At 42.5% G+C, this 13,723-nt stretch overlaps 2 protein-coding genes across 9 annotated transcripts in view; both read left to right on the forward strand.

Moving 5' to 3' along the window:
- Positions 1 to 13,723, forward strand: part of Erich1 (glutamate-rich 1) — a gene marked incomplete at its 5' end in the record, with an annotated part of 52,793,804 nt that overhangs the window by 44,405,868 nt on the left and 8,374,213 nt on the right.
- Positions 1 to 13,723, forward strand: part of Adam5 (ADAM metallopeptidase domain 5) — a 76,023-nt gene that overhangs the window by 4,050 nt on the left and 58,250 nt on the right. For 4 of the 9 annotated variants that reach the window (NM_001436613.1, NM_001436614.1, NM_001436612.1 and 1 more), the window contains 9 exons: positions 390 to 468; positions 739 to 815; positions 2,300 to 2,477; positions 3,439 to 3,504; positions 4,644 to 4,715; positions 4,892 to 5,049; positions 5,886 to 5,967; positions 10,188 to 10,324; positions 12,282 to 12,471. In NM_001436613.1, the coding sequence (NP_001423542.1) occupies positions 390 to 468; positions 739 to 815; positions 2,300 to 2,477; positions 3,439 to 3,504; positions 4,644 to 4,715; positions 4,892 to 5,049; positions 5,886 to 5,967; positions 10,188 to 10,324; positions 12,282 to 12,471 (1,039 nt within the window). Of the gene's footprint in view, positions 1 to 364; positions 469 to 738; positions 819 to 2,299; positions 2,478 to 3,438; positions 3,505 to 4,643; positions 4,716 to 4,891; positions 5,117 to 5,885; positions 5,968 to 10,187; positions 10,325 to 12,281; positions 12,472 to 13,723 lie in introns of all 9 variants that reach the window. The other 5 variants (XM_087588983.1, XM_087588984.1, NM_001436617.1 and 2 more) reach the window with 4 other exon arrangements.

Raw genomic sequence — 13,723 nt, forward strand, 5'->3', positions numbered from 1 at the left:
GCAACAATGACCGGGATTTACCGACTGAACCTAGATCTGTAGTGAGACCAAGAGAATTGTTTGAAATCGGTGTTAATCCCCCATTCTAATTCAGAGACTCAGACACAGCATCCAAGTTTAACGAATGGCAAAGACAAAGATTTGAAAGTCCCTGGGCACAGGAGCCTGTATTAGTTTTCAGATGAGTTAGCTGCCATCTTGAGTGGCCCACTAATGTCCCTTGTACTCTTCAGTCTATTCAAAGGCTAATATCAGTGACGGGGAAGATACTTAGACAATAGACTAGCAAGCTGAGAGCTATGTTCGGTTTGCGTATGTTGACTTGTATACGAATGATTGTCTTTTACATTTACTCCATTGGAAGATGGTTTGGGGATCTTTTTGTATAGATCGTTTATAACTTCAACTGCAGTGAGTTATACATATGACAGACAAGATGTTCGGCATTCTCAGTCTTTGTCATCTCTGGTAAGCCATAAGGTTTTCTCCCATACAGATTTGTTATTTGGGCTTTCTTTAAAAAAAAAAAAAAAGAACAATCTCTGATTACTTTAGTATTGTTTGATACGTTGAAATTGACACTGATACAATTTGGAATCTGCTTAATACAAAATTATTGGGTAATTGTCTATCATACAAAGGTACGGAGGCAGGGAAATAATAAATATGCATGACATGTTGTAGGTATGTGTGACTTAACCGTCAGCTTCCATTTGTACTTTTATTTTTTTTTTCCAGAAAAATTGCAATTACAACGGATACGTTGCAGGTTTTCCAAATTCTATCGTGTCGCTCACCGTTTGCTCAGGACTCAGGTTGTACATTATGCAAAGATTCTACCCCAGATAGGTCTCTATTGCTCTGAGATAGATCGTGACAAAAAGCAACTTGGGAGGGAAGGGTATGTTTCATGTCGTACTTCTCGGTTAATAGTCACTGAGAGACGTCAGGACAGGTGGTCAGAAGCCGGCACCGAATGTTGCTTACTCATTTCCCATGACTTGACTGGTTTGCTCTCTTACGCCACTCTGGGTCACCTGTCCAGGGGTGGCACCACTCACGGTGGCCTGGGCCCTTCGCATCAATCATTCATTAATCAAGCAAATTCAAGCTTGCCTCTAGGCAATCTGATGGAAACACTTTCTCAGTTGAAGTTTCTCTTCCCCAAAGACTCTAGCCTGGGTTGAACTGACAATAAAACGACTGGGGCCTATGAGTTATCCTATGAGCTGCTGTCTTATAAGTTAGTCCTCTGCGTGCCCTTTCTCATTCTGTATTCACCTTTATGCTTTAACCCTGTGAGAAATGAACCCAAATTGCACATTGAGTCTGTTCCTGGGGAGGGACCATGCAAGGGACCTAGTGGTTGAGTGTGGGGAGTGGTAATCATCAATGCTCCCAAACTTCCCTAGTTCCCACCCAATGATGTTTCTGACTCCCTAGAATAAACAGGAATGCTTGAGGCTAATGGAGACGTCTGCTTATTGGCCACTTTTAGGCATGCGTTCATCCACGCTAATAATCTATGACCAAAGTAATTGAAAAAAGTCAGGTGTAGCGTACATAAGCCTTAGCCAGGGTCTCTCTTGCTGTGATGTAACACCACGACTAAAACAACCTGGGGAGGAGAGGGCTTATTCCATCTGCTGGTTTATAAGCCTGTCATCACACAGGGAAGTCAGGTCAAGAACTCAGAGGCAGAAAGCAGGTGAGAGGATTGCTCCTCACGGGATGCTCAGTTCAGTCTATGATCCAGGACCATGGACAGGGATGGCACTTCTCCCAGTGATCCTCAATCAAAAAACAAACAAATAAACAAACAAACAAAAAACAAAACACCTCGCAGGCTTGCCTACAAGTCAGTCTGATGGAACGATTCTCCCTGTTAAGATTCCCCCATTTTAAAAGCTATGTCTAAGTCTGTGTCAAGTTAACAGAGACCAGCCAACACAGGGCTGAAGACTAAGGAAAAGAGAACCTACAGATTCCACACACTGGTACAGAAAGACAATACTACTAATGCAGCAGAGAATTGTAATTGTTTAGGGGCATGTATGTCTCCACATGACCTCTTTAATGTCTATAATAGACAGGCATGTGCATCCCATAGCATAGTCATCTAGTTCTGGGATAACCTTGACAAAAAAACAAAACAAAACAAAACAAAACAACAACAACAACAACAACAAAAAAAGCCAACAAAGATGGTTTCAGACTGAAGAAAACCCTGGCCAAATTTTGCCATTAGAATATTCTAGATTTGGCTGAATCATCTTCCTTTACTTGTTCTAACACCCAGGGGAATGATACAATTTGAAAATGTCTCCTATGGAATCGAACCTGTGGAAACCCTGTCAGGATTTATACACGTGATCTATGAGAACACAAATCAGCAAGCTAAGATTCCTGACTTAGGAGAGAATCAGACGTACAGTTGGTCTGATGAATTAGATTATCAATTCCGAAGCAACATGAAGGTCAGTGTTCGCTCTTTCTACTCATTTAGTGTAATTTTGTGAAATGAAAAAATGCTTTTTGAAATCCACCCTACCATGGTTTTACTTTTTAAGCCCCCTTTTCCCCCTCCTCTGTGTAGCCTTGGCTGTCCCAGAACTCACTTTGCAGACCAGGCTGGCCTTGAACTCATAGATACCTTGCCTGCCTCTGCCTCCTGAGTGCTGGGATTAAAGGAGTGTGCTGCCAGGTCTGGCCCAGCATGGTTTTTCTTGGTAAAGGAAGGTCCTGTATCTTTTAGCAGCTTGTGGATTTACAGTTGAAATGAGACACAAATTCAGTAAATGCTTAAATAATGAATCCCAGAGGCAAGAAGATTTAGACCCAGAATGAAAAGGAAGGAGGGATATCTTTAGATAATTAACAGAGGATAGTCCTCCAGACATCCAGGTCATTTTGATGGAAGAGTTAACATTTTTCTGCCCATTCAATAACAGATAACTTCAATGGCTTACATAAGGTCAACTAGAGTAATGAAACTTTCCCTTAGCAAAGACCCTCACACTGGCAAGGTAGCACATCTGGCTCTGGTGAATACCATCAACCACAAACTCCAGGATTCCTCTCAAATGCGTGGTTCACTAAACGCAACTTCCTCACGCCTGTTAGCAAAACTTTCCTCCTAGGTGGAGACTTTGAGATTATCAGAAGAAAAACAAGGCTTTTGTTATAAACCTAGGATTTCATTTCAAGAGTTATAAAGATTCCTGACTTATCATCCAGCTTGAGACATCTGACTGAAAGTTGTTGCTACCTACAGTACTTCTGTGCTGGGAAATCTCTGAATGCTCCCTAAATTTTGTACCTGGAAATAAGCTTCCTACAACCAATAGCATGTACCTTCCACCTTATTTATAAATACAATTTTAATAGAAGGAAACATTTAGAAACGTTTCTCAGGACTCCACGTCATGTGTTTTTCAGAAATCCGGATTTGCCGTGTTACGGCCACGGTACATTAAGACGGATATCGTCGTGGATAAAAAGCTGGTATGTCCTGTTCTTCTTATGCTCTGTTCATTTCCTAGATGGGTACAGTGTGTTGTGACTTTTGTCACCCTGTGTCATCCTCTCTCCACTTCCGTTGACTCCCTTCTACTTCTTGTACCCGTGGCCGGGCCTTACCTGACAGGTCAGTAATGAAGCCTTCAGAATCCACAGCTGGGCAAGGACACTGAAGACCTTTCTCTCATAGTTCCTTCTGACACCATGGAGACAAGCTAGCGGACCATGAGCTTCCGGTTCCGTTCCAGCTTGACCCCTCTTGTGTCTTGTATTCAGAGTATGTGTTCTTGAGCTCAGCAGTAGAGTTTTAGTTCCCTTTTCTTACGGGCAGTCATGGAAAATGGCAACCATCGGTATTGTTTTGGGAACCTCTGGCATCAGAAGTATCCAACACATAGCACTGGCATTTTCCTTTAAAACCACATTGCTACCGGGAGCAGCGTTATCCATACCAGCAGGTTACTTCTGTTCGCTCCCTTCTAACATGGGGAGGTTCAGTTAGTTTATAAAACAGCATGCTCTTAGTTGGGTGGCCTCTCTCCTCGCCTATCAATCCTCTATCCATTTAAATCATTCTGTTCCTAGTATTTCTCCCTTCTGTTGTCAATACCATATGTGTCTGGCTCTCACCCCCCCCCCCTCGATACACCCCTACCCCACCCCCCAGGGCTTCTTTTGTTGATTCCCGCCCCACCCCCTCCACAGCTCCTCTCTCGTTTCCTGTCTTCTATCAACACGAATCCTAGCAACCGTTGAGTATTGGTGACACTTATTTCCTACAGCTTTACTGCTACTAGCCCTGGTGGTGTTTTGCCCGGCTTCTTCAGCTACCATGAATGTGGGCTGTTGTGCCCAGCCATTGACACCGGTCGCTCTGTGGAGACAGTCATGGCTGGAGCCACCATGGCACCGTCATGCTCCTGGTCTACAACATATTGAATGATGATAAAACTCACATCACTTGACATTTTAAACTAATCGTTTACTTATCGTTATTGGTCTTTCTGGATTTAAGTCAGAATGTGGCCTTCTTGCTTCCTCAGAGTTCAGTACATTTGTATGTTTAAAGACACGTGCTTATCTAGCTAGAGACATTCATACTTCTAAAACATTTTTTTTTTCAGTTTGATTACATGGGCTCCGACACTAGGGTCGTGCTACAGAAAGTCATTCAGATCATCGGTTTCATTAACACTGTGAGTTTTTCAAAAGCAAGTTTTTTTAGATTTGTGAATATATGTACATTAATGTGTGTCATGCTTTGCTAAGTTCTTGAAGCCTCTATGTAACACAAAATAACCACGCTAAATATGCTTTTAGGTGTTTTAAGCGATACTCAACATTATATACAAGCTCTCCTTTATCTTTTTAGATGTTCTCCAAGTTGAAACTGACGGTTTTAATAAATTCCGTTGAAATCTGGTCGAAGGAAAACAGAATTGATTTCCCAGAGGCACCTGAAAACTTACTGGTCCAGTTTTTACATTGGAAACATAAGTATAGACCGCAGCACATTTCATACTTACTGGCGTAAGCACCATAATTCTGTACCTATAGCATGGATAGGTCAAATGACACACTATATTAATATCGGAAGGTACGCGTTTGCTTTTGCACGTATTGTTTTCGAATCTCTCAGATATCGTGGATAAGAAACATAGAAGCTAAGACGTCTCCCTCCCTTAGACATGATGCAGGGTAAAATGCGTACACTTTTATTAGAGAACAGGAAGCGCCAAGGGCGTGCTATGCAGTCAAGCACCGGAGCTGTTGCGGCTTCATCCTGGACACGGCACCTCCATTTCCCCATCATAACCAGATAGAATCCAAGGGTTTCTGTCGTAAGACACCAGAAGCTAGAAATCTATGAAAACGAACCAAACCGCCTTGGCTTATGAGTGTCTGTTACCTGTCATCAAATCTCTACAGTCCGTTTCCTATCTAATTAATCGCCTGGTTAATATTTCACTTTCTAATACAGATGTCCTTACTCCCAGTGATAAACGGACAGCAGAGCCTAAAAATCAAAGTTGTAGAGATTCCTACCTAGACACTCAAAATTTTACACACCCATACCCACACACCAGAACCCGTGGAACCAGGCTGACCAGTCACCGTTGCTCGGGCAATGGCACTTTCGGTAGATGATTCGGTCTTACCCTCATGTATTCCTAGGTAGTTATCAGCCTCACGCTAGAGGCAATAAAATACTCGTCATAGCAAAGCCTCAGGAAGCACATTTAAGTAGGGCGACCCTGCAGCGGCACAGAGCTTAGGCTACAGTAAGTGTTTGGTGATATTTGATCCCATGAAAAATGCTGACACTACTAACACTGCTTTTCAATCTACTCGTGATCATTCTGTAGATTTGTGGAGCATCCTGCTTCCACGGGAGCCCTCTATCCGGGGAATCTGTGCAAACCGATCTATGGTGCTGCCATTGCCCTGGTAAGCTATTGCTATCCCGTTCCCCCCACCCCCCCCCCACCTCCCTTTCTTCATGTTTTGAAAAATTCCTAAATATTTTAAAGGAGGAGAAAATCTTTTATTTATCTGCTCGTTTAAGTATCAGCTTACTCACTTATTTATTTGTACTTGTGTGTTTGTTCTTCTCTCATATAATACAACCTGACCACAGTTTTCCCCCTCCGCTACCCCCAGATCCACTCCCCAGCCTCCTACCTCTCCGAGCCCACAACTCCCATCCCTTCTCCCTACCTGAGAAAAAAGCAGGTGCCCCAGGGACATCAAGTGAATGTAGCGTAACAAGTTACAGTAAGACTAGGCGGAGACCTTCATATAAAGGTCTGGGTGAGGGAACCCAATATGAAGAAAGGGGGTTCCCAAGAGCAGGGTTCCCCACCAAAACACCAAGCCAACAGCCTCAGCATGTATACAGAGGACCTAGCACAGACGCAGGCAGGCTCCATGATTGCTGCTTGTGAACCCTCAAGTTGGTTTTGTGGGCCTTGTTCTCCTGGTGTCTTCCAATCCTCTGACTCCTACAGTTCCTCCTCCCTCTCTTCTGCAGAGTTCCCCAAGCTCTGAGGGGAGGATTCAGAGGAGAACTTCAACCGGGGCTCTCTCTAGGATGGGAGAGATCTTTTGCTGAATTCGCTTACCTTTTTATAACCTTTATGATTCAGTTCATTACACCACTGCTTTAAAAACTCTTTGCCTTGGCTCATTTGACTTTTTTGTTTGTTTGTTTGTTGGCTTTGAATTTTGTTTTTTGAGACAGGGTTTCTCTGTACAGTCTGGTTGCTTTGGAAATCGATCTGTACACCAGGCTAGCCTTGAAGTCAGAGATCTGTCTGCCTCGGCACCTCCAGAGTGCCGGCCTAAAGGCCAGCGCCACTGCCTCCTGGCTCTTGACTTGCACAATTTTTAAATGCTTATTGGTTATATTTGTTTGTATTCAACTTCTAGATCCATTCTAGAAATATGAATTATGGCAGCTCCTCCTTTATTTTTGAAATAGTTGTTATTTTTCATGAGTGTTCTCTTGAAAAAGAAAAAAAAATCAGTGAAGCTGTTTAAAGAAATTTCTCTTGTTGGGAAGTTTTAAAGAAATCAATTCATTTTTCTGTTATCAATGATTTGATTCACTGTGTTGTGTGGGCGATGGCACATTCTTCTTTAAAGGAGTTGTCAATTTCATATGTACTCATAATATTCTTTTCCCCAGTGTGGGGAGCTCTCCAGATGCCTTCCTCCACCTTGGCCTTACCTTTGGGTTTTGTTTTCTCTAGTTCTTTTCCTTTTTAAAATGACTAAAATACAACTGACTTGTTCTACTAATATCTGACTTTTTTATGACTTTGATCTACTTTCATATTTTAAACCCCTAGTTTCTAAAGCAGAAACCTTGATGGTGAATTTGTCTAAAAGCATTTAAAGCTATGAACATCTTATGTCGACTTAGGTATATATATGTATATATATGTTCTGATGCTGCATAATTTAAGTCCACCATATTTTTTAAATTCCCCAAACACAGCTTCCATTTGAACAACCCTTGACTGTCTGAACATGCCTTCACTCTGCTTCTTGATTGGAGGCCCATTTTCTGGAACATTCTGTATTGTAAGCACCAGGGCTTGTTCGCTAGAGTTTATCTAGCGATCCTAAATTCCTGGCAGTGACTTTTTAAAATAAAATAAAAAAAATTCTTACTTCTCATGAGGTTTCCTGTGTATCTTCCTTGGGTAAAATTTTGGGGGGAGAATAATTTCTTAGCAGAAGGATGGGATCTGCTTTCCTTCTTTGTCTCTGAGCATCTCCATGAGGGAGTCTAGTCTCTCTTCCTCAGGCGTAGAAGAACGTGGCACCCACCTTTTGCTTTTCTCTCTTATCTGTCTTTTTTCCCCTAACACCTACCACAGACTGGGCTCCATGCCTTTCCTTTCTGTGGTTTGACATAATGTCTTCGTTTTGATTGGCAGATGTCTTCTGATGTTGATGGGGCGACTGCAGGATTTTTGAGAGCTTTGGAATGTCCACTCTTTTGGACCCATGTTTTTGTTTTTTTTATTTTTCAATATTTTTGTCTGTCAGTACTTTTGGCCACTGTACTAGGTATGACCTGACATTTGGCTTTATTTCCCTAGTGAATGGTTGTGCCAAGGGCTTCACACAATTGGTTATTCATGTGCTGTGAAAGTGTCAGTTTGGCTCTCAGCACATGTCTGCATTTTTGTCCTGTGTTAATCAATTTTCCCATTGAGTTATGAGAGCTCCTAATACACTAGACATCAACAGTTCAGCAGATAGATACTTTTCAAACATCTTTCCAATCGTCTGCCTTTTGACTAGTTGATTGATTCATTTGCTGGAGAGAGAGAGAGAGAGAGAGAGAGAGAGAGAGAATATCTTTTGCTTAGTTTCCTGAGCTTCAAAGGCCAAAGTCAAAAACCTTCACACTGGTGAGTCCAAGGTGTTATCTGTTAGGTCTGTGATCCATTTATTTCACATTAGCTTTTGTGAATGATGAACAGCCCCAGGATTGACAACACCCTTCATTGAAGACTCTTCCCTTTTCTCACTGGGATATCTTGCCATTCTTAAAAAAAAAAATAGGGTTGGGGATTTAGCTCAGTGGTAGAGTGCTTGCCTAGGAAGCGCAAGGCCCTGGGTTCAGACCCCAACTCCGGAAAAAAAAAATCAGCAACTTATGCTTGCGCGCACATAGTTTCACGTGGGGGCCTTTTACTAAGTTCTGTTGGTCTCTATGTTTTGTTTTCAATAAATACTGCACAGCCTTGAATTATAGTTTGGATTAAATAAAGAAGTGATGACGGTAGCCACCTTACTCTCCCAGAAGCTGTGGCTGGTGGGTTGGATGGGGGCGGATAGTGTACAGAGTTTAGAATTCTTCTTACTTATACGTAGACTGTAACTGGGAGTTAAAAACTGTATGACTTCAGATAAAGTAGATATTTTAACCATCTGTGGTCTTCTAAGAGCTGACACCATAGTGATTATTCGTGTCGTCTTTAGCTCTTTCTATCTGTGTTTTGGGGAGCACGGAGCCTCTGTCTGCGAGGTTTGCCCTGGTTCTGTATCATGAGCAATGTCATGAGTAGCGTTCTTGTTTTCCCTGCTGTGTCCTTATTGCAAATACTACCAAATCATACGTGTTAGTTTTGGTTGCTTCAAGATTACTGCATTTGTGTACCCTTTAGCAAAAGGTGTAGGTCCTCTGAGTGTGTGATGGTACCTTTTGCAGATGACAGACAGTGACTTTCTTTTCCTGTCCCCTTGCATGGCTGCTCTGTTTCCGTTTTGACTGACTGCTCTTGCTTGACTCGCAGTGCTGTGCACCGAAGGGGGGCAGCAAGAGCGGGAATCCCTTCCTTGTATCCAATCCCGAAGAGCAAGCTCTGTTTATGATATTGACGATATGGATATTTTGTTGATTATATTTAACTCTATAACTCTTTGTTCTATCCTCGCTGATACAAGCTAGACACCACAGCTAGCACACAGGATACATAAGAACTCAGGATTAAGTCTAAAACACTTAAAGACAGTACTTTAAACAAAGTCGCAATGCTCACTTGAAAAATGTTTGATAGCAGTCAAATTAGCAAAGAACACCCTTTGAAGCTGTTGTTGCTTTCGAAATCCAAGTTCAGGGTTCTGTTATGCTGCAGAAGACACGTTTCCAACTTCATACACAGAGGCCACTCCAAATGTCTCCCTTCCTCTGGAGCTCCATGGCTGCTGCCATTTCCTTCGAACAATTTGATCCTATCTCCTGGATTGGATGGATCTGAGGAGGCCGAGGCTAGCCTCCTCTCAACAGAGTGGCACCATGGGGGGCATCATAGGAAATCTGGGTTATTGGGACCCATTGAGGAGTATAGATCTGATTATTAAATACAAGATTAAAGGCCTTGGCTTAAAGTCAAACAAAGAAGTCTCAGAAATGAGGTGCTCTTCATGGGTTAGCTTTGCCAAGGCGGCCTGGCTGTCACTTAATTCATCATATTCCGAAGTGAAACTATACTGAGTCACCTATGTTTAAAAAAAAAACACCCATCATCGAAACATATAACTATTACGGTTATATCCCATGTGAGCATCCATCCATCTTGAACGATAAATTATTTTTTCACGGCAGCAAATGCTTTTGCTAACTCTATCCCTCCTTTGCTCATGTTTAGTACCCTAAAGGTTTGTCACTAGAGTCCTACAGCGTCATCGTCCTACAACTACTGAGCATCGGTATAGGCTTAACCTATGACAACGCTGACAGCTGCCACTGTACAGGAGACGTCTGCCTGATGACGCCCAAGGCAATGTAAGACGACGGCCTCCTTTACTAAACACGCACATCCCCCCCTTTGCTTTTGGACAGCTGTTTCTGTTAGCTGAACTCAAGTAACTGACGGTGATACTCTTCTAAAGTTCCACACCCTTCTGCCTTTCCCCCTCAGCATTTATTTTACCAGTCCTGGTATGTAACGTCAGCACACCGTTATGATGCGCATTATGAAATCTCAATCCACGACTGTATTATACACTTCGATCAGCTCTGAATAACGGGCAAACCTATCTGTAGCTTTTACATTTTATTTCTTTAGTGCGTTGACATTCAAAGCTGCCCTAATTGCTGTTGTGATAAACGATCTATTAATGTTAACTATAATCACCCCACTGTCCATGAAAAGAAGCCTACTTCCACCCTTGTGAATCTGTGACCGGTAACTCTCTCTTCCTTCTCCTAGTCTGACCTCTCCCTCTTCTCTTCTCCTTGCTTTCCCTGGTGTCTGGCAACTGCCATTCCACTATCTTCATTCAGGGGCCCAGTATTTTAAATCCTACTTTTGAGTAAAGTGATAAGCTGTTTTTAATTCCTGGACCTGAATCCTAACTTAACATAGCGTCTTCTGAGTCTGCCCATGTCATTGTCACTCTTTATGGCTGAGTAGTTGCAAGCACACACATTTTAGCCACTCATTTTGTGATGAACATTTGGGTTGGTCCCACATCATGGTATTTGTGAGGACTGGCACAGGAACCATTTGAGCCTGGGTGTCCCTTAGACATCTGATCCATCTCCCTTGTTGACATACACAGCAGGTTTTCTGGATCTCTCTGTAGTCCCCCTGCCCCCACGTCCTCCCACCTTTGAGACAGTACCACACACCGCATGCACAATAGCTATGTGAGTGTGTATTTCTGTCATGGTAGGCAGGCAGAGCTATAACTGCTTTCTCTCACCACATTCCTGCTTTCCATTTGGTTCTGGGGAGGAGGGAGCCTACCCCAGCCATCTTTTTCTGTAGTTCTAAAGTCATAAATCCCAAGCCACTGTCTTTGGAGGGCAGTTGGATAGAAAATGCCCGGGTTCTTTTGGTCCTGGTCCTGGAAGTTGGTTTCTGGTAACTCAGATCTTGGCTTTGCAGACAAGCAAACATATATATATATATATATATATATATATATATATATATATATATATATACACATATATATGTATATGTATATATATTTGTGTGTGTTATATACATACATACACACACACACACACACACACACACTCTTAGTGAGGAAGAAACAAGAATGAGAAATACCATCACCTTGAGAATGTTCAATGGTTTAACTTAATGTTCAAGTTAGTACATTTATTCTAGTATGCATAACAAAGGTATAAGATAGAATTAAATGGCTTTAAAAATATATGGAAAATTAAGGCTGAAAACTTGAAGATCAATGATTTGGCCTTAGGAAGAAAACCATAAATAACAGTTCCAGTGCTTACAGATTCCAAACTTAAAGGAGAACACATGTGCAAATGAACATACTCTACACATACTCAGTCTAACACATACACACACACACACACACACACACACACACACATCCACAGAGAGAGAGAGAGAGAGAGAGAGAGAGAGAGAGAGAGAGAGAGAGAGAGACCTTAGCATCTCCAATGTGTCTATCTAGGTAGTGGAAGTTGGGAACCCTGGATCAGCCCATTTTGTGTACTGAGGGATTAACTCTACTAAGTTCTGTGCAAGCACATCATCTGACAAATTTTCTTTGAATTGTATCATTGGTTCTCATTTTTTTCGCATTAGAATTATAAAAGCATGAGAAATCACCATAGTAATCTCATCACTGTGTTTCAAAGTGTGCTTAATGTTTCCCGGAAGGGATGGTGCCCTCAAAGTCTGTCCCCAAACCACTCTGTTAAGGGAGCCAGCACACAAAGCAGCCCCAGCTTTGATCGTGTGCGCATTGTTGCATTCTAGATATTCTGGGGGTGTGAAGGACTTCAGTACTTGTAGCTTGGATGACTTCAAATACCTGTCAACACAAGACCTTGAATGTCTCCAGGACTTGCCTATGGAAAGACAAAAGAAGAAGCCTTCCAGGCCAAGGAGAATCTGTGGCAACGGGATATTGGAAATGAACGAGCAGTGTGACTGTGGCACTTTGAAGGTGGGTGGTCCTTTCTCCCCCAACCCCTCTTCAGTTTTTATGTGCAATGTTAAGAAAAACAGAGAGAACATTTATCTTTTAGTAAAGTAGATCTGAAGTAGACTCCCCACCCCCTTTCCTTTCCTACATGAGCTCCGTGAAGCGCTGAACTCTTCACTTCCTAATATTCCATTTGGGAATGCACACGCTGGTTCTTTGGATGAGAGCTGCCTGTAAGCCCTGCCCTTTTGACTTTGTTTCTTGCCCATGTCTGCTGAGAAAGGACTACAAGTTAAAATTCTGTTAACTATCAATACGCTCTGCCCTTCACAACAAACACGACAAGGAGAGGGGTGGTGGGAAACGGCTTTTGATGGTCATTAGGATGCGTTCCTGTTTAATCCATAAGAAAATCATTCTGTGAACAAGCATTCTTAATTAAAACATTCGAAAAACCTGGAGAAGACATAAAATATGGAAACAAGATCAAAGTAAGCAACAGATGACCAAAAAATGATAGAGAGACCCGAGCAGGCTTGTCACCTGTTAGCGGAAGGGTTAAATAGCAAAGACTTCATGGGACAGTTCCTTTGTCAGGCCCAGAAGATGCCAGCAGATATCCCAGTCTTCCTGTTCTCACAAATTTCTGCCATCTCTTTTTCGATGTTTCCTGAGCCTTGGGTGTAGGAGAAAGTCTGCGAACACACCAGCCAGGGCTGGGTCCCCATGTTCACTCCTCTGTGTGTTAACCAGTTGTTTTTAATAGCCCCCACCTACTTCCTCAGAAGTTAGCCTAGTGGCCAACCCTAAACACATTACACATGAGCAACACAACAGACTCTCAATGTGTTGTAGATATATAGACTTGTGATAATAGTAACCGGAGAAGAGATCATGAGATTGAGAGCCAGTTAGAGAGAGCACAGAAGGAGCTAGAAGGGGAAAGAGAAAGAGACATGATATAAATACAGAACCCACATAGGAAATCGCCTCCCCACAATCACACACACACACACACACACACACACACACACACACACACACAACCATACAAACAACCTTCCAACCAAGACAACCAGATATGACAGAGTAGTACCAGAAGCTCTTTGGAGGCCAGAGGCTCAGTATGATTGCAGCGCTACCCTAAGAAATTGCATGTCTATGATGTGACCTAGAAGGTGAGTGGCGGGGGGTGGGGTTTTGTTTCAAATAATCCTGTACCCTACTGTCCACAGATCCAAATGGTTTACTACTATCCTAGCTCTTAATGTTC

This window comes from Rattus norvegicus, chromosome 16 (assembly GCF_021556685.1).
Source record: "Rattus norvegicus strain SHRSP/BbbUtx chromosome 16, alternate assembly SHRSP_T2T, whole genome shotgun sequence".
NCBI classification, from domain to species: domain Eukaryota; kingdom Metazoa; phylum Chordata; class Mammalia; order Rodentia; family Muridae; genus Rattus; species Rattus norvegicus.